The 20894-nt window shown below is 35.4% G+C and overlaps 2 protein-coding genes across 4 annotated transcripts in view; both read left to right on the top strand.

The window, feature by feature from the left end:
• znf512b (zinc finger protein 512B) overlaps positions 1-12282 on the top strand; it is an 89144-nt gene extending 76862 nt beyond the window's left edge. The window contains exons 11-16 of the mRNA XM_039734640.1: positions 1013-1142; positions 2723-2923; positions 3438-3539; positions 4166-4228; positions 4454-4552; positions 5611-12282. Of these exons, the coding sequence (XP_039590574.1) occupies positions 1013-1142; positions 2723-2923; positions 3438-3539; positions 4166-4228; positions 4454-4552; positions 5611-5910 (895 nt within the window). The 3' untranslated portion in view covers positions 5911-12282. The remainder of the gene's footprint in view (positions 1-1012; positions 1143-2722; positions 2924-3437; positions 3540-4165; positions 4229-4453; positions 4553-5610) is intronic.
• Positions 12283-13401: 1119 nt separating this feature from the next.
• LOC120514699 (uridine-cytidine kinase-like 1) overlaps positions 13402-20894 on the top strand; it is a 95939-nt gene continuing 88446 nt past the window's right edge. For all 3 annotated transcript variants that reach the window (XM_039735203.1, XM_039735202.1, XM_039735204.1), the window contains exon 1: positions 13402-13904. In XM_039735203.1, coding sequence (XP_039591137.1) covers positions 13831-13904 — 74 coding nt within the window. In that variant the 5' untranslated portion in view covers positions 13402-13830. The remainder of the gene's footprint in view (positions 13905-20894) is intronic.

Raw genomic sequence — 20894 nt, 5'->3', positions numbered from 1 at the left:
TTAGCCATTTCTGAACCCATACTTGGTTTAGGTATGCAAGTACCTTTCAACCTAAGTAAAGACAATTGATTTGGCTTTGCTCAACAGAGTAACAGGCTAACAAAACTACAAAGGTGTCTGTGATAACAAAATAGCTTTTAAACATAATTAAATAAGGATGAGCTAAGAGAAATTAACTTGAAAATGGGGGGTTGCAGTCATATGTGGCTAATAAATTATAAATCAATAATTTCAAGCAGTAATAGTCATTTGCAACATTAGTAATGTCTTGAATATATATTTAAGTGAATTTAATGATACCTTGAATAAAGTATTAGTTTACAACAAAACATGAAAATGTGTTGCTCATGCAATGGTTTGCTAGGTGACAGTGATAACTGTCTTATGTAAAATTAAGGCACAGTGCAATAAAAAAATCTTGCCTTTTAAGCAGGTATCTATAACTAAACCAGTGCACACTGTCTACATATGTACTTGTATAACTATACTGATGCATCATGTTGATCTTTTTAAGAATATGTTTCAGAAAAATATTCAGTTTGGGCACATTTGCCAGTATACTGGGGGAATTCACTGTTAATCTTTATAAATGACTTGTAGGGTTTAAATGGCAGTAGATGCTAGCATGCCTCAGGTACCATTCCATTAACACCTGGTAAAAGTGCTACAATTATTCCTATAATAAGTTGTCCACTCCACACTGTTACTAATAAGGTCTCCTACCACATAACTCCTCAATAATAACCCGAAGTAAGAGATGGTTCCTTTAATTATCTTGATTTCTTACATAATTGTCATTTATAATCAGAAGAAAGGGTTTATCCATTTTGGTTTTAGGGGTCTGCAGGGAGGGCTCCATCTGGCGGCTTGGGGACTTGGCGGAATAAACTCCAGCCTCATGGGATAGCATGCCTTACCAGTATCATCCTAATAGTTGTGCCTGTTACTCAAGGTCACATAACTAAAAATAAAAAAAGAACCTTTAATTATCTGCTGTCATTTATGGAAAAAGCCTTTCCAGCCTTGGGTTACCAGTATCACCAAACAATGCTGTGGAAAAGCCTTTCTTTGTTTGCAAACAATGCAAAAAATACAAGTCTAAAGCTGGCCATGACTACCATATTCGTTCAGAGCACCCTGTGGTAAGACCTATATGGTGTTGTCACTTTGTTTTTACAGTCTCAAAGGTTGTTACATACAGTGAAATCTATTTATTAAATACTTACTTATAAGCATAAATATTGCAGTAATCTTTAAGATTGAACAATAAAATAATTTTACTCCAAATTGGATGTTTCAACAGCAGTTTTTGCAGTCACTTGTCACTAGTTTCTTCTATGATAATGTATACTCTGGTGGCTACGTTTTTCTTTAAGTTTAAAATCTGTCTATTCTGCTGGACCACACCCTTTCCCATTGAGAATGGTGAGTAAGTTATTTATTGACTTGTTCAGTTTCATGCAGAGCGTTGGTGAATTACTAGGAATTTTAAGCACCAATCAAGAAACAGAGTCTCTTTACTTAAGCGTGTTTCTAAGATTGTGCATAAATGCAGCAGTATCACAATATCTAGTAGCCTTACTCGAACTGCTGATTGAAACCAGTGCTTTATTACAAAACATCATCTTTTTTAGGTACAGTACACTTTTTTTAATCAAACTCTCAGCAAAATGTACTTATTGATCAAATAGTACATCAGACGTGGTAGCACTCTGTTGAAGCCAGAAGTTGGCAAAAAAAGATTAATGATATTAAAAGTATTGTAAGTTACTGAACTATAGAGTTGTAAAACATTTCATGCACCATTATGGCATTAAATATAATTGAATATAACCATGAGTTTAGCTATATAAGAATATTTTGATTTAATAATTTCAACTGCTAGCTTAGTGGCACAATTTAGACTGTTTGTTTGGTTATACAAGAAAATTTGAGTATTTTATTATGTAATTAAAGGTCAAGACCAGATTAAAGTAAAAATAGTGTGTGGCCTACAGCTAATCTTTCATTGCACCATAAGAATAGTTAAATAGCTTAAGAAAAGGAAAACAGTGTTACATGTATAGATAAGTCAAGACGATAAGTCAAGATCCAAACAATCATTATAAGGTATAGAACACACATTTTCCCAAAATTTGTTAACACTTTTTGCAGTTGAAAAGCAAAACATTTGTATTAATATGTATTTTAAATGAGAGTAGTGCAGTGGTTAGTGCTGTTGCCTCAAGGAGTCCTGAATTCAAAACCTGCGGCCAGCTGCTGCCTTTGTGGACAGCACGTGTTCCCAACATCTGTATGTTTTTTCCACAACACAAAGACAACCCTGTTAGGTTAACTGGTCATTCAGCACTGGTTCTGTGCAGGTTTGATTTCTGCCTTGCAGGTAATGCTGCTGGGTAGTTCTAGACGCCCATATATGTGAATTAGATAAAGCAAATGTGAGAATATTTTGTTGCTTTATATGATTTTACATACTAGTACACATACAGAGTTACTTGTGCATTAAGTTCCTATGATAATCTCACCTTTTCTGATCCTAAACTTGGTTTAAGCATTAGCATGTAAATAAATACATTTTAATATTCAGGTGTTTGTTGGCTAAAAAAATATTAAATACATGACTTTTGTTTATAATTATATTACATTGTACTGAAAGACTAATGTTGATTAGTGTTTTTTTTTGTTTGTTTTGCATATTGCTAAAATGACTTGCATTATGTAGAAGAATCCACAGCCCAAGAAGAAACCTGTAGAAAAAGAGGAGCAAGAAACAGAAGAATTTGGTAGAACCCCCAGTGGACGAGTTCGTCGAAAGTCTGCGCAGGTCGCAGTCTTCCACCTCCAAGAGATTGCAGAAGATGAGCTGACCAAGGACTGGTCCAAACGTAGAATGAAAGATGACCTGGTTCCAGACACCAAGAGAGTGAGACTAGGCATTTATTGTGGTCTGGAGGGGTATGGGGTTATTAAGTGATTTTCAAGGAAAGTTACTAGCAGTAGAGTATCACAGAGCATGGTATGGTCACTAGAGGGCAAAGAAAGAGGGATAAAACACTTGAAATACCATCTCTCCAGTTGTTGTTGTCAGGACATTGTAAAAGGTCAGTAAACCCTGGAGGTGCATTGGGGTTTTCAGAGGTTATTAATCTGAGTGCTGCAGTCATCCAGCTCTACAAGAGGTACCTCATTGCCCTTACCTGAATTTTACTTGTGTTTTGTTTTTAATAAAGTTGCCCCTTCTGAGAGAAGATATTCTTCAAGCGATGTTTGTAGTTGTTTAATGCTCTTTTAATTGCAACACCAGCACTATAATTCATTGTGTGGACCTGTTAATGTATTTCAGTAATGTAAAGTATTTTTGCCTGTAGTTCCAACAGAATGTTCCAAATAGTGTGAAGTCTATAAATGTACAGGTAATCTGTGTTTCTGCATTTCAGCTTAACTACACACGACCTGAGCTTCCAAAATTTAACTCAAAAATCTTGGAAAACTGGAAGAATGAAGTTAGGGAAAAGGGATTCATCTGCTGTCCAAACAATGTAACTAATTACCTGAAAATCTTTAAAATAAAATGCTGCTTTTGTTAGATGTTAAATTAACATCCCAAAAATGTAATATGGCAAGTCATCTTTTAAGCAGTTGGGGCAAATATCATTCACTGTAAAGCTGACCTTATTTTTTGTGCATTGCATACAAACGTTTGATAGGGTAAAAATATTAGTAGAGCAGACATTGAAAAATGAGACAAGTAGGAAATGTGCGCTTTTGACACATTGCTATGAAATCCTTCAACTAAGAATGAACCCTAAGCCAAAAGTACCATCCACATCAGAAGTACACTGCCACAATCTGTCAAAAACAAAATGTACTTCAGTTAATTTTATTTTTTTTGGAATGCCTTTAACAGTAAAAACTCTTATTTTAAATGTTTTTTCAATATGTACATTATTTTAAAAATAGTTTGTATCTAAAATGTAACATCAATCTGGAAAACATTAAGATTTGATGCAAAATAATAATTACAAGTAAATATTCATTGCTTATAGGTAATATATTTAAAATGACTTGTTGCTTTCATGATAAAAATTTGTATATATTCTGAAGAAAAGAACTACATTTGTGAACATTCAATGACAGTTAAAATAGTACTTTTTTAAATTTCCAGAGATGTGAAGCTGTTTACTCGAGTGTTTCAGGACTGAAAGCCCATCTTGCAAACTGTATTAAGGTACTCAAGTGCACATATCATTTACTGCTAAATTTGAAATCAGATGAATTTGAATTTTTATACAACCAGTTGTGGTAAATTAAATGTTAAAAGTACCAGCATACAGTATGAATGTGTTACCCTACTATTCTACAAAAGAGTTGGATTATCTTTAAATCTAATATATGATAATCCTGCAGAGGACGTTGGGGTGTTAATGCTGCCTTTCTTTGTTTCTTTCTTCAGGGTGGAGGTTCTCTTGGAAAATACAGATGCCTTCTGTGTCAGAAAGACTTCAGCTCAGAAAGTGGAGTAAAATACCATATTGGTAAAACACATTCAGAGGTAGGAAGGAGTAACATCTTTTTCCTTTTTGCAGGACATATATAGAATTACTGAACACAGTTCTTGGTCATACTTCCACAACCTTTCAACTTCAGTATGCTCACTTGCTTTCAAAATCGTGTCTTCTGAGTTTTTCCTTTTCCATCTAGAAGACGCACGAGCACACTAAAATAGTAATAAGCTGAATTAAAGAGTCAAGCAGTACAAATAATTATACTGTAGCAATGTAGAATCAAATAAATTTCTTTCTGTTAGAGTAAACCTGTTTCAAACTGAAGAATTTCAAATAACGTAAATCCTCTATTGAGTTTTCTCATGCCACATTATTTAAATTAGTACACCACAGGAAAACAAAGCACTTTATCAAATAGCAAATAGTGAACAGAAAAAAAAAAAAAAAAAGAACAGACTTAAAAAAAAAATAACTTTTCAATGACACGTATTTTGATTTTTTATCAAAAACAGCATTAATAATTGGTGTTGGATTGTTCTGTACAGGCTGATATGATGCAACACAATACCCACCAAATTTTTAATTGGTGGATAGTATTCTATTGTGTGCCCCACAATGGAGTGGCTCACTGCCTTGTGCCTGATAGGCTCCAACTGCCACGCAAACCTGCCCTAGATAAGTAGAAAAAAGGAAGGATGGATGGTATTGTACGATGCTGGTTATGTTCACTTTAGTTATCTCATTTTTTACATACTGCTTTTCAGTGAGAATAGGCTAAGAATAGTTAGTTGCCCAGGCTTACAAATACAAAATAATTGCAAACATATGGAACCATCTAAAATGTACATACATTACAAACTTGTCTTTAAATGAACAGTAGTATAATCTGTACATTGTGGTAAAATATTTGTTTATCTCCTCCTGGATACTATTTTATTAGGCAGTAGAGTTCTTTTTCCAAATGAGCAGATTTGAATTATTTCAGATTGATTCTGATGAAATATAAATTAAAAACAATATTTACACTGTAATCAACATTACACTGCATCACTGAGAGTGCACAGAACGAACAATATTATCTGCAAATTCCTCTTCTTTTTAACAGAATTGGTTTCGAGCAGCTAATCGGGTATCTCACAGAAGTAAACAAAAGGAACAAGATGGCTTAAAAAATGCAGTGGCTAAAAGCACAACAGGAAAAAAGCGTGGAAGAAAACACAAAGAAAGGCCTTATGAACTAACTCATCCAATTGCTGAGAAGACCAGCTCAAAGACTGGTACTGGCAGTGAATCAAACTGTGTCATTTTGGAAGCTGGAAACCACAGAATTCGTGAAGACAAAAGAAAAGATGTGAAATTTACAGCTAAAAAAAGGGGACGGTCTAGAAAGAACTGTCTTGAATAAACCTTGGGGGCAGTCACTGCACTGTTGGTATTTTACTTGTTTTTGAAGAAGAGTTTTTAGAATTCAGGGTATGAAAACATGTTTCTCCAGTTTAAAATAGTTTTAATTTCCCTTTTGTAGCTGTTCTTTAACATTGCAGGCTTCCTCCAAATTACGAACAACTTCTTTATGAAAATTTGGGTACTCAGAAATGCTCTTTTGTTGTCTTGCAAACTACAATGAAGCTGAATTATCAACATTTCGAAAACTGAATGTGGGATGATTTTCAAACGTATGCTGATAGCTCAAACATCTCATCATCTTTGAATCTTTCCAAGTATATTTTGTTATAGCATGCAGATTAGGATGATGCTAGATGTTGGGGATGTGCAATCACAGTCTCAGTCAATATCGCAGGTGACACCACATCCACATGCTATGGTTAAATCAATTTGTCACACATGCTGCTCAAGTCTTCTCGCATCTTGAGTATCATGACCGCAATAAAGATTGTGAAAGAGTTGGAGATAAAAAACCATCAGTCCTTTAAATGTGAAACTTGAAGTGAAAACGTGTATGTAAACAGCCTTGTCTAACAGTAGTTAATGAAAGGAAAATGTCTTTTAAGGGTTTTTTATGTCTGATGTTGACATTAAATTAATTCTGCTCAGTTTTCATGTATTTTGGTGTTATTTGAGCAGACATTGATGGTCTTGTCAGCCAGAGGCCACATATTTTTTTTGCATTTAAACTAATGGGTATTATGTGTTTACATTTTAATAATTCACTGTACAAAGGGTTTTTCAGAAAATGATTTGCTTCGCAACATGGGGGAAGCCTGTATATGTGTCTCACTAAAACACATTGCATCTTCTAATAGATATTGAATGAGTAACAGTGGGTTGCTTGATGTGTTCAGTTATATTGTAATTCTAGTGGCCTCATGCTATAGGTAAACTAATATAGATTCTGCCTATATACAGAAGTCAGTCAAAAGCACTATATATCAATATCCATTGTATTTTATAATTAAAGAATTCTACTCCCATTCAATTTGTTTGAAACATTAATCTACATTTAGCAATCATTTTTGCCATTTTTTACAACCTATTCATTATCCTGTTCTTTTCGAAAAGAAAGGCCTGTCCAAGATTTTGCGTCTTTTGTGTGCTTCCTAGTTTTTCTTTCTCTAGTTGTTACGATGATTTCTTAGCTTAGCTTGCCAGCATTACTATTCTCAGATAGTGCCTCATCTTTGTGTTCAACGTACAGGGTTTGTTTTGCATGTTTTCATACACTTTTTTAAAGCATGTATTCTGCCAGAAATTCTGTTTTCTTTTACGCCACTATATTTTTCTAATAATTGTGTAGGTAATTATTTCAAAATTTTTCAAGTCATGACAGAACAATAAAAAGAAACAACACATCTTTTGTAGGACTTCTTATTATTACTATAGTAAAAAAATGCATATAAATCTTATTTTAATAGTAGCCTACCTATCATAATTTGAAATTAAAATTTAAATAAATGGCAATCACAAATTTAGTTCAAATCTGACAACAAAAAGTTACAACTTAAGTCATGTCCTCTCCACACCACACACCCAAAGAATAGAACCAATAAAAAAATCCCCACCCAACAACCCAAAAACACCTCAAACATATAGCAAAGAAAAAAGTGATGTATGATTTAGCAATCAAGAGCAGAATTGCAAATTACAGACCTTTGCACAGAAAATCATATGAAGCACTGGTTCAGGTTGACCGTGGGTAGTCATAGTAGATAAACTAAACGGAGAGAGCATACAAAGAATCTGTCTTATCTGTGCATTCTCTCTGGTATATATTACTCATTCTGTATACCTGCTTCCCTGCAAGCCTTAACTAAGATAAAGTTGGTATAGAAAAACGAATATGAAAAATGAAATGATAAAATGTAAATACATTTTATAAATATAGTGATTATTTTCTTTTACGCTGTTCTGCATGTAGGAATAGTAGACCTTTTTTATGTTTGCTTCTTAGTTCACTGCAATGTCGGTGGCCAAGCAAAGAATTATTATTTTTTTTTAATTTAGACAATTTAATAGTTTTTTACATTTATTATATTCTTATCTTTTTTACATTTTATGACTGTTATTAGTGTTTTACATTTTTTTTTTTTTCCATTTTCTGAATATTGACCAGATGTGAGTAACCAGATGCTCTAAACTGGGTAATCATCTGATCTGAAGAAAATTCCAGTTCAAGATCATAATAAAACAAGTTATAGTAGCCGCAGATACTGTATGACAAACTGAAGTTATATGTACTTACCCATTTAGGGTATTAATGCCTACTGTATTCAAAAAGCTGATTGTTATTAATTGACCAATGGATTGTTGGCTTGAGTAGTGTGGATCTTCTACAAAATAGTGGTAACTAAGGGGAGACTTAAGGATTTGTAGAAGCCTCCTGGTTTTACCCTCAATCTGTCACCTCTTTATGAACATAATTTTAGTAAATTATTGAAGGAATGATATTGTAGGTACAACAGCCAAAATGAAATTCCTGTGCAGGGTGGCCAAGTTTATGAGTTCAGGGAGCAAAGGGTAGATCTCTTGCTTATGAGCATTCGAGGCAGCCATTTAAAGTGGTTCCAACATCTAGTGAGCATATCACCTGGGAAGTTTTATAATAACACTGGGAATTTTCCAGAAGAAACTTTTATTGGCCAAAATAAGAGTTGGGTTTGACCTTCTTAGCTTGTTAACTAACTACCAAGACAAATGATGAAAAATTAGTTTATAATGAGTTTATAATGCTTTTGCTTTCCATTTTTATTGAAATGTTGATTTTGATGAATATGTGAGATGTAATAATTTACCTGGTAGACTGTATCCTCTTTAAGTGACCATTTCTTTGTACAGTTTTGTTGTTCGTTATTTTTTTATGTTTCACAATTAATACCGTTTTTTTTTTATAAGTAGATGTTTATGTTTATACAATATTTATATTCACCTTGCAATGTGTGGAATCTGTCAGAAAAATTAAGATGTTAGACTTACCATATCTGCTGATGAATCTAATCAAAAAATCTGTTAAAATCCAGTAAGGCCGCACTGAGTTCCCATTTGGAATACTGTTTGCAGTTCTGGTTACTACAGTATAAAATAGATAGCTGCAGTAGAAACTTTACAGAGAAAAAATATATGCACATCCATGACCTTTCAGGTATGACCAACTGAGATATCTTACAGTGACTCAGTGTCCTTCAGTCTTAAGACCTCACAACAACTAAATCCAGTTTTAAAAACTTTCCAAATTACTTTTAATAAAATATTTACTCATGCAAATGCACTCTAAAGAAGCTACTTGTTTTGGAAGATGTTATTTGGACTGAGGAGCAAACTGCCTGTTCATTTGTTGAAATTTCTAGCCTACCATCTTTAGATCCAGTATTACTAAATGTATTATTGTACTACAGCAACATTACTTTCACCATCCAAATGAATTAGATGAACGGAATAGGATTATTTGTATACTTTCTTACTATATGTTCTTTTGTTACTGTACTGTATTAAAGTGTAATTTCAAGTTAGCCCAAGATAAATAAAGTATACATTACAAAAAACAAATTTATATTTCTATACATTTAGCAAGAAGTTTACATTTGCACAGTAACGTTACATTCAGACAAATTCATTTAGGAAGTGTTTGCTCATGAAATATATTTAAATCCCTAATTACAGATGCAGTCTATCTATTTATAATCATTCTTTCCAGGATGATGTTTAATACTATGGTTTTATTTTAAGTGGGTGGGATTTTTTTCTTAAATGTTTTGAGTATTTACAGTGGTAATCTGGGGTGTCTGGTACATTGATTATGGATCCTTTTACTGTGGCGCATTATGAGGATTAACATGACTTACTTAATGTACAAAAAACTTCTTAAGTGAATTTAAAACAATTAAAGTGTAAGTAGCACAGTAGATATTGTGGCCTTAAATTATTTGGAACATTTTTCAGTGCTATTTGGGATGTGTTACCTGTGGATTTTGCATCTATCTGTTTCACATACAGTATACTTTCAAAGGCATGCAGTTATGTAGATTAACAAATCTAAATTGGCCTGGTCTGCAGTCCTGTATGAGGTTTTCTTGTTGCAGACATTAGTAGACATTAGTCTGAAAGAACTTAGCCTGAATGTTTTGTTTCATATTATTCATGCAATTTTGAACTTCCTCAATTTTGTACTTTTTTTTTAAGTAAAATTTATACATATTTACTTCACTTGTCATTTGATCTATGCAGCTGGCCCAGTACATACAGTAAACAGTGGTCCATCTCGGGGCACACACGCAATTGCAATTCATCTGTTTTGAGATGTATTGAATTTTAACAAATTGCAGTCCAATAATAATTTCAAATGCATAATGTGTTAGGATGACAATCCCAGAAACTGCACTGAAAATAGTATCTGATTCAGGGAGCTGTAGGACAAGAAAACTCCATGTAAAGTAGTTTTTCATGTAGAATAATGGGAAAATAAAAAAGGTTCAACCTAGGCCCAGCATGGTTGGTGTAGAAATACGTGAATATATTCTTGGTAAATACTGAGAAAATAGTTAATGGATTCTCATGAAGAGAATTTGGTTGGTTTCCAATTTAAGATAAAGCAGAAGGATATCACTTTCCCAGTGTGTTATAGAGAATGGATTGGGTTTCTTTCAGTTGAGCAAAACTAATCTTCATACAAGTAATTTAGCATAACATATTACAACAGATATTTCATAGCACAGTGTTATCTGGTATTACAGTACTCCAAATATTACTCTTAAAGCATTAGGAATGATTAAATATTTTGGACAAATTTAATAAGTAAAGAGGTGAAATGTATTGTGGAATGTGACAACAAATAATTACAAGATGATATGTGAGCATAAATAATGAAATGTTTCATAAAATGTGCTTTTGTTCCTTATTTTACATGTATTAATTCAATTATTTCTTGATTAATTTATTTCAGTGACACGGCATGAAACATGAATCACTTTCACTCCTCACAGTTGAGAGAGCATGCTGTACCGAGTGTTTTCTTTTGGTTGGTAAATCTTTGGTAGAGTGGACTTGCATCTTTAGCCATTAAATGCCTCATTTACAGCAGACACATAATAATGAATTCCATTTCATGATCTAAAGGAGCCACTTCATGCACTAATTATGGGCACCTTTTTCTTTAACTCATATCCACTACGGATGCTCTCTTAGTCACAACTTCCAGCATCTCCTTTGCCTGTGATTGACCAATCAAAATACAGTTCTTGCTAAAGCACACCCTCTCAACTGTGATAGGTAAAAATGATGGTTTTCATTTCTAGCTGTATTGCATGTTAAAAACAGTCACTAATGATAAACATTTCATGACACATTTATTTATGCTCCAATTATCATTGTGTTTTTATGTATTGTCACATTTCTCAATACATTTATTTAATTATTTTCCTAAGTATTCTTTGATAGTTTTAAGGGACTTTAGATGCAAAACTATCCAAGAAATATACCTAAAAATACAAAAAAGTAAAGAGGAACTGGAATCCATTTTTAATCCAGTTTTACCATTGCAGGTGTCATGAGCCTTGGCAGCCACTGGTGCAGGCAGGATGGCAATTCACACACACAAACGCCCAATGTAGAATTATCAATAAATCGAACATGCATGTTCTTCAGATGTGTGATAACATTGGCATACCTGCATTAAAGTTGTAGAAGCTCTGATAGAACTGAATATTTGAATCCAAATTATACATTTATTAATCTCAGTTTTCCATACCTGTTAATTCTTCAGTTATATAGGAGACTGGACCTTGTTTCAGCAAAAAAGAGAAAAAAAATTTCTGAAAGAAAGGCTAGTACATGATAAGGCCTGGTCAAACATACCCACAATAGGACAATCTAGTTTTGACCAGCAAGACAAACATGCAAATTCTACACAGACGACACCCCAGCCTGGTATCTACACTGAGGTTGTAAGTCAAATACTTTTCCACCTGTGCCAGCCTACTAGAAGGTAAAATTATTGATGTCCAAGACACAAAATTGGTATGGACAGAATGCTACGTGTTTTGATTAGTCAGAGACAATTAGGTCCCTTAGAAAATATTATTAGTGTGCCTACAGTATTAATACTGTCAGCAGCAATGAAATCAAATAATTGCATTTAATAAAGTGAATAGCATGCTTTAGCCACAAGATAAATGCTTTAATTCCACAAGAATGCCAGAGTAGTTGAATTGGAAAGTTGTTTGGTTTTTTTTTTTTTTTAGATGTTTGTTTTTCTTATTGCCACAAATCTTTGTTCTTTCTTTGAGTTCATTGTTAAAATGCAATTAAACAATATTTGTACTATAAATATGAGCTCAACTGTGTATTATGGCATTGTGGTGCTTTCTAGGTGGCTCTGCTTTCTTTGGGGCCTTGGACTATTCATTTGTTTCACAGAACGTCCAGTTTAATCTTAACCTTGCTTTTTTCAACAAATATTTTAAAACATACAGACCTGGATGCAACAAGCACACTGGTAAAGGTTTTTTTTAAACATTTTAACAATAATTACTTGGCCTTGGGCCTGTTAGTTTGGTATTAATGTTGCCTTTTTTTTCTTGGAGTTTGATAACGGAATATGACCTCTTTTTAAGACTGAAGAGTCAAAGCTGTGTTTCCAGTACCTTGCTAGGTGGAGCATCAGTAGGGCTATGACTACAACTATAAAAAGCCATGTCTGCTCAATATAATAAATGGTGCCTGCAGTCTAGCAATGGGCTTTTAAAAACAATTAGTGACTAATGGTTTTACCTTCTCTTGTTTTTTCCTGTAAGATGATTTGTACAGAGCTGATAGTAAAATATAATTGTACTAGTATCAAGGCAAAACAATGCACATAACCATCATTAAAACCTTTTTTATCTTCACATCACCAACCAGCCATAAACAAGTAAAAGATTATTTGGTAAAACTTCAGTGTTGGTTGCAAAATTAAATAATGCAGATGTACCTCTAAGCAAACAATAAAATATTGTCCATATTATTTAATATAACTTAGTGTGCATTATCCCCTTTCAAACATGTTGATTTTTAGTGGTTTTTCAGATTGCATCCACTAATGCATATTTTCTAACATCAATAATCTTATATTGAACCCAGATTAAAATAATAAGTGCCACACAGTTGGTTTAGTTCTCATTCATTCGGTTTATTACTGATCTTTCTGTTATACTCTGTGTGTTATATATATATACAAACACAAAATAGACAACTGCTTTTATATGAAATGCTGAAAGTGGATACTGCACCTTTTTAAAACTGTTATTCATAAAAGCTGTTCTATTAACGGTGCACAAAACCCTTCATTTACCTAATAAAATGTTCTTTTTTCCATTTTGAGTTGTTCATGTTGTTTAATATGATAATGTCTATGCATTGATCTTAGAATAACATAAAATAGGGAAAGGTGATCAGAAGCATGTAAAATTCTGTACAAGAAAGTATTTTTATTTTCTTCGTCTTCTAGACTTTACATTGATGAGAAAAAAAAAACACGTTTCTTGCATTTGCAGACTGAATCCTCTCGACGTATCGCATTGCAGACTGCAGTCCTTTGAGGATTGTCGGTTTCATCTTGTTCATCTTGCAAACATTCCTCGAGCCTATATCTGTGCCTTATTCGTAAAACAGGATATGGTCTGTCGTTTCTAGTGCTAAAATGTGGCCTTATATGAACTACAACACACGAACTCGTGGTATCCGGCTTAATCGGCACGCACGGTTGTGGGAAATGCTGTTCTCAGTTCGCCTGGGTCCGTACAACTTGGAGTTTTCTGTAACCAGAAATACATTTCCCAGCGTGCAAAGCGAGTCACTGTCCGGTAACAGCTGATTGTCAAAAGAAGCGAAACCAGCGATGTCCGCTTTGTGCACTGAATCGGGGATCCTAGAGCTAGAAAACTCAGAGAAATCTGGCTGCCGCTCCGACAGGTAAAGTAACTAACATTAATGCTAGTACTGTGTTTATTTATGTTACATAAAAATATAAGTCATCATAACATGATAAACGCCCAGGCTCGATCCATGCGGTGGAGTCCAGGAAGTATGTCACCTGAAAGCGTGCAGAAAAATAAAAGACGTAACGAAGACCGAAAAAGCGAGAACCTCGCGAGAAGCGCGTGGAAGATGCGTCCAAAGTGCCGGACCCCTAAGAGTTCACGTTTGAACTCCTGCCACACAAATTGGGTCATAGCGCCTTAGCCTTTAAACACATTTAGATTATCGCATAATACAGTGTGTCCTTGTGCCTTTTGATACAAGTTAAAAATCACGCGAAATGTAATGCGACGAAGTTTGATTGCTAAAAATTGAGATAGTGGTTTGATGAAATGACGTCAGTTTATTTTGATGGCGTTTGTGTGTTATACTCGTTTTTAAACGTTCGCAAAGGGGTGTGTATTACATTGATTTTATGGCACTAGCCCCTAAATTGCATGCGATGGTCCCCACAGTTCACTTGATAAGCACCCCGGAACCAGTAATTTAAAGAAAGGGTTTAGGAGATGTGTATATTTGGAGTTTATACTAATAGAAACCTTTCAAGAGCAGCAGTGGAATTAAATAGCAGACAGGCTCTTTTCTCTAGCAGGGTCTCTATATTAGCAAAACTAAACCTTCAGCACAGGATGTGCAGTACCTCAGCCCTAGTGAGCTCTGAAACCCCTTTCTGTTTCTGTTTTGTTGACCATTTGCATGAATCATCGCTCCAGGGAAAATGGAGCTGTTCTGATTCAAACTTGAGACATGTGCAATGTCAAGTGGTTCGGGCAGAAAGTAACTTTGTGACAAACTAGGCCAGCTGCAGATACCACAATTTATACTGTGACCATATTGTGAACCGCTAATGGCTGTAGTATTTACATGAATGCCATTTGTGTCTGTTTTTTATGTTGTGCTGTGTTTATTATCATGTCAATGAATTGCTGTCATAATTTATGCTATCCCTGCCTCTCAGGTGCCAAGGCACACTGCGTTCAGTGTCTGGTATTGGTAGAGAGCCATGTACTTACTGATTCTTACTGTATATGCCAAAGCAGTGCCATGAGCAGTAAGTATTGATGTTCACTTCCATAAGAGGACGTACTGTAGTCTGTAGAAATGTGTGATCTGCCAGATCAGCCTCTGAACCAGAGACACTTAAAGAAGTAGGAAAGACTAATGACTAAATCAGAAATGTTTGCGGTTGAAATGGTTATGTTGGCTGTCTCTCCACAGGCCAAGAAAGCACTGTACTCCATATACAAATATACAAGCTATAAAATCCTGGACATTGACACAAAAAGATGAACATACAGTACACAGTCTTGGTCCACAATAGAAATAAAATCTTGCAGTACTTTATTCCTTACTTTGTGCCTCAGTAAATACAAGTTGTCATCAATATACAAACAACCCAATTGTGCTTCATTCACTAAGAATATGGAACCAATGTAGGAAGCACTGTAAGACCGAGAAGCTTTTACCTGTAGCACCTCTACATGATAACCACCTTTTTCCACCCTCTCAAACTTACATGGTATTTAATTTTTGGAAAACATACGGGATTTCATCATTTAGGGATTTGTATATACATAATGTCTATGCATCCTATGAAGAGTTACACTCCAAATTTAATTTCCCATCAGCACAATTTTTCCACAATCTCCAAATCAGAAATTTTGCTAAACAAAATCTGCTCAATTTTCCTCTCCTCCTACCTACTTCTATTCCAGAGGAAATATTGATCAGTCTTGAGGACTCGGACAGCATTTCTGTAATATATAAAAACATTTTAAAGTCCCTTCCTTTTAAAGATCTCGGAGTACAACAGGAAAAAAATCTCTTACTCAACATTTCAGAAAAGGAGTGGAAGGCTGCCATGCAGAGAATTCACTCGAGCTCCTTATGAGCAAAGCATACAATTATTCAACCTAAAATCTTTTATTAAATACTTCTATCTCATTTAAAATTGTCTAAAATGTTTCCAGGGCAAGATTCAGCTGCGAACGTTGCAATCGAGCTCCAGCCTCACTGGGCCATATGTTTTGGGTGGATAACAAATTAACAGCATTCTGCACAAAAATCTTCAAATGCCTGTCGGACAGCCTTGGTGTCACAATCACACCTAATCCACTAACAGCTGTGTTTGGTGTCCTCCCAGATGGGCTTAAAGTGGAGAAGGACAAGTGAATGTAATTGCCTTTACTACAAGACTTATCTTGCTCATCTGGAAGAATCCTAACCCGCCTCTTTTAAGTCAGTGGGTAACTGATGTTCTATACTATTTGAAATTGGAAAAAAATCAAATTCTCTCTTAGAGGATCTGAAAACAACTTTTTTAGAACCTGTCAGTATCTAATCAATAATATTTTAGAATAAGCTTTTATATTGGGGAAAATATTCTCTTCCCTCTTTTCTATTTTTAAAGTTTTACTCTGGCTGTTTGCCTTCCTCTCTTTCTCATGGGTGGGGGTGAATTGAATTTAGTTTTGTTAAGTTTGACTTGTTTGTATGGAATGTTACATGCTTTTAATAAATTCAATTAAAAAATTAAATTAACTCTGTGCTAGATGTAAAGAAAGGCTATGCTAATGGCTTTCGCAACCGCTTAAAAGTAACCACCAAAAGACCTGAAATAGAAAGCCAGGCACATTATGTAGTGGTCTGATCTCTTACCATGTGAAATCAAGTCAAGACCACCCACTGAATAGACCCTTCTGCTCGTGACGGAAACAAACATGTCGGATGTGTTCAGTATTGGGTCATGTTGTAAAACAGGACCACATATTACTTAGCCTGCAGCCCAACATGGCACCTTGAACATCCAGCATGGTGAGTGTTCATTACATTTCTGTATAAAATTTATAAACCGTAAAGTCAATTAATAATGCATTTGTTTACCATATTACAGTAAACCGCCTCCCTGCGTAAGCCTGTGTGAGTGTAGTGGACAGCTGCTTGCTGCTATCCAAATAAAATCGTGTGCTTAAGCAAGTATGCAAAACGGATGCATCCAGGTCTAGAGCGCAATCAGGGTGTTAATCTATAAATTATTTTCTTGTGTTATTTTTACTCAGTATTAAATATCTAGGTAAATATATTTTTAATTAATTTCATTAAATTGCCAATTTGAACACTGTGATTATAGAAATCCACAAAGGAAATCTTGAAAATGTCATTTAATCTCCTGAAAAGTTTGTCTAATCCCTGGTAAGTGCACACTTCACTTGAGTGTAGTCCAAAGGGGACCCCAGTGTTGTCCACAGCATGTCACGTCCACCAGGCGTTCCTGCAAGTCTGTTGGCAGCAGTGTACTCTACCATTATTGTGTATGCCCACCCTCTTGCGGAAAATGTCACCTTGTCTTTCCTGCCCATTCATTTTCAACAAAATCCTTTTCATGTACTTGTAATATACATTTTGTCAAAAAAAAGTAGTTTTAAATCTTTAACATCACAATGTCCATTGTTTTGTTTGTATGCCAGTTATGTGGACATAGTTTGCATTTTTGGAACTATTGAATGTTATGTGATTGGATTACATTACATGTGATATGGACACCATTAATTTTGAAGTATTCACTTTACAATATAACTTTTCTTGAGTTCTTAATTTCATCCTGAAAATCTGTTCTTTTGTAGGACTCCATTTACCAAATAAAAAAAAAGATTTGGTGGGTTGGCAGATAGCCAGTGGATAGGATTGTGTTTAGGGAATCCATTCCTGGATGGGTTTATCCATTCCCGGGAATTCTGGAATCCTGCATGTCATTTCCAGGTTCCAGGGGATGACACAGTGCACGGGCATCTCGCATATGAACGGTTTTAGAACGACCAACACTTATTTTTAATAAAACTACTGCAATATGTTGACACCAATAAAAGACTAACCTTATCTACAAGCAGTTCATGCTGTCATATAAGTACATGTATCTAGTTAGTTGTGGTAATAAGAGCGTAGAAAACACAACATGTCCAGCATGTGGTTGTCCAGGTAAGAGCGCACCTTCGTGCAGAGTGCGCCAGCCGCTGAGAAGGCACGCTTTGCCTCCACTGAAGTAGGTGGCACGGTCATCAGATACTGATGCACTTGTTCTAAACAATGCCCGCACTTGCCGTTGCTCTGAAACACCGCCATTTCAGCTTTTACTGATGCATCCAGTTTCCTATCTTCATTCTGTGATGGCAAGTTTCTAGGCACAGATAATGCGGATGCAACAGACTGACGCATTGCAATTTCAAGTTGCTGTTCAAAGCTGTTGTCTGACAGACGTCAATGAAGTCTGCCCTGTCTCGGCATTCGTGAGCTGCACAGTGCAGACTCCTCCCAGTCCACTGTGCTCAGTCTTAGTGGGAGCCGGGAGTCTGACGACTGCTGCTGGTCTGTTGTTGACTGAATTAATTGGCAGCACACCACACAGTGGACCAAAAAACCGTGCCACTTAATTATTTTCAACTATAACTCTCTGTTATTTCTTGATCGATTTTTACACTTTTACACGCTATAAATGCGAGCTTGGCCGTCCCCGGTTTCCCGGGAATGAAAAATGTCCGGGAATTGTTGTGTTACGCCTTATTACTGGATATTTCTGGGCTCGAGCACTCCAACATGACACAGCATTATTTTGAATTGGAATCGCTGTAAAATACTGTTTCTTATGTTACTGAACCAACAGGGTGCTGCTGTGCTTTGCTTTAGAGTCCAGGTTGGTCACCATCTGTGTAGAGTGTGCATGTTCTCTCTGTGTCTGTGCCTCTACAGTTTTCCTTCCACATTCCACATGCGTGACTGCGATGAACTGATGCCCTCTGCGGCTTTGGTTTCCACCTTATGCTCACTCATCAGCCGTCAGCGAGTGCTTAGCACATGCAAGTAGGAATTTCACTCTACTCTGCACAAATGACAGTAATGACTGTTTGGACCAGGGGTTCTTAACCTTAGGTCTGTGGAACCCGAGGGGATCAATGGATGGGTTTCAGGGGGTCCGTTAAGGGCAGAATTACATTTATATTCACGATACAGCACGGTACTATTGATTTAGAGTAGTAGTAGTATTAGTAGATCTGTTGTAATTTGCACAAGAGGATTGTATTTCAGAATTATAATGCTATTACATTTTGCATAAAAATAGGAGTTTTTGTTTTTTAGCTTGTTTACTTTAAAGTTTAATAATACTTTGTGTATGTCATACAAGTATGAGAATATCAAATCTCAATAAATAAAGTACAATATATTCATTGCACTGTGCTTATATAAAGATTTCTGGGGAAGGGGGTCCATAGCTTTCATCAGATCCTTAAAGAAGTCAGTGACTCAAAAAAGGTTAAGAATCACTGCTCTAGACCTAGTGCTCCTGGTATTGACTTCATCTAATAGTAGCTGTGGATGATGTGATGGAGGAGTTGAGGTGTGAGCTCAGTGTGCATCCAACCCTGAGACGTCTCCATAGTGTAAGTGGCAGTAGCCCACAGGGTGCTCACATATGAGCCTCTACTGTAGGGAAGTGATTCCTGTCTCCTGGCAAACATTCTTATGATGCTACTGTGCAGGTCAGTTCATATTTGTGAGTATTTTCTGCACACTTGCATCTGTTTTTAACCAATTTTTAAAGCAATTTCAGTCCAACATAAAAGTCTTTTACACAAGTAGCATTAAACAGCCATATTTAACTAACTGACCCTCTGCACAGTTATTATGAAAACAGGCATCTTTCTGTTTTTTTTTAACAAAAAATAAAAAATCATGAATTAGTTTACATTGACTATGTAGTTAATCTCTTGGTTGTCTGTGGCAGACTTTATTTTTTTATTTCTGTATTTTAGATTTGTTTTTTTATCTAATTCAAATATTTAAAGTTTTTATAGTAAATAAATATTACTACATGTTTGGAAACCATACAGTAACTTTTTAGATTAAGCTTCGAATCTTATCTTTAACATTTAATATTTTTCTTCCAAAACAACACAAGAGTTCTTGGCTTTCAAAGCTGCCACCGTTTGATACTCCATTGAGGAGCCGGACCAGCATGTACCTCCTGTGGCTCATGCTGTGTTGTTAGGAATGGGTTCTTAATGAATTTTTCTAGGTTTTTCTCTATCATTTTCCATGAAACTGCACTTGTTCTGGAGATTTTTCTTAGCCCTAGAATTAGAATTTGTCACCAGTTTTTTGGTTCTTGCCTTTAGTTTAGATTGCTTTTCTTACGTTTTGTTTTCATTCCAGTCACTGCCATTTTTTCCTCCTGTTGCTAGAGTAGTGTCCTGGGTGGTTAGGGGTGCAAACGCACAGGTCAGAACCTTTATCGGAGCAGTGATGCAAAATTATAAAAAAAATCATCGTTTGACATTCTCTTCCTCGTCTGAGTTTACAGATATCAAAAACCATTTGGCCTCACATTTTCCTAAGCTCATGTTGGAATTGACCTTTGCCTATACTTTTCAACCTTTGATTTATGTCTAGCATTTCAGCTTTATTGCCAGTACCGTTTGATTGTTTTTCCTGTTTTGAAAGGTATTTCATCAAAAGTGTTAAGTATTTCATGAGGTGATGATGGTGATCGTAGTCCATGTTTCAGAGCTTAATGATTCTCTACTAAATGATGACTAAAATGTTGTGGAATGAAAAATACTTTTCCAGTGGTAATGAAATAATTTGGTCTTCCACATGCCCCTAGTAGACTCTCCTCCTATTGAAAGAAGATCAGCCTAGATCTCGAGGGTCCATTTATCTGCTTTCTCGCTCACTTGTCCAGTTCAATGTCATGGGGTGAGTGATTGTGATGTGATTATTGTTGTATTGTCTTCTAAGGGGACAAGGCAGAAGTACGCACCTTGTACAAATGTGAAGGACTCTGCACCCCTGTCTGTCATCACCACGTTTCTTCTGATATGTACCACACAGTGGAGAATGGTCACTTTTGTCTATTGCTTTTGTTCTTTATAA

This window comes from Polypterus senegalus, chromosome 14, assembly GCF_016835505.1.
Source record: "Polypterus senegalus isolate Bchr_013 chromosome 14, ASM1683550v1, whole genome shotgun sequence".
Taxonomy (NCBI): Eukaryota; Metazoa; Chordata; class Cladistia; order Polypteriformes; family Polypteridae; genus Polypterus; species Polypterus senegalus.
This window is presented reverse-complemented; position numbering and strand designations above follow the sequence as displayed.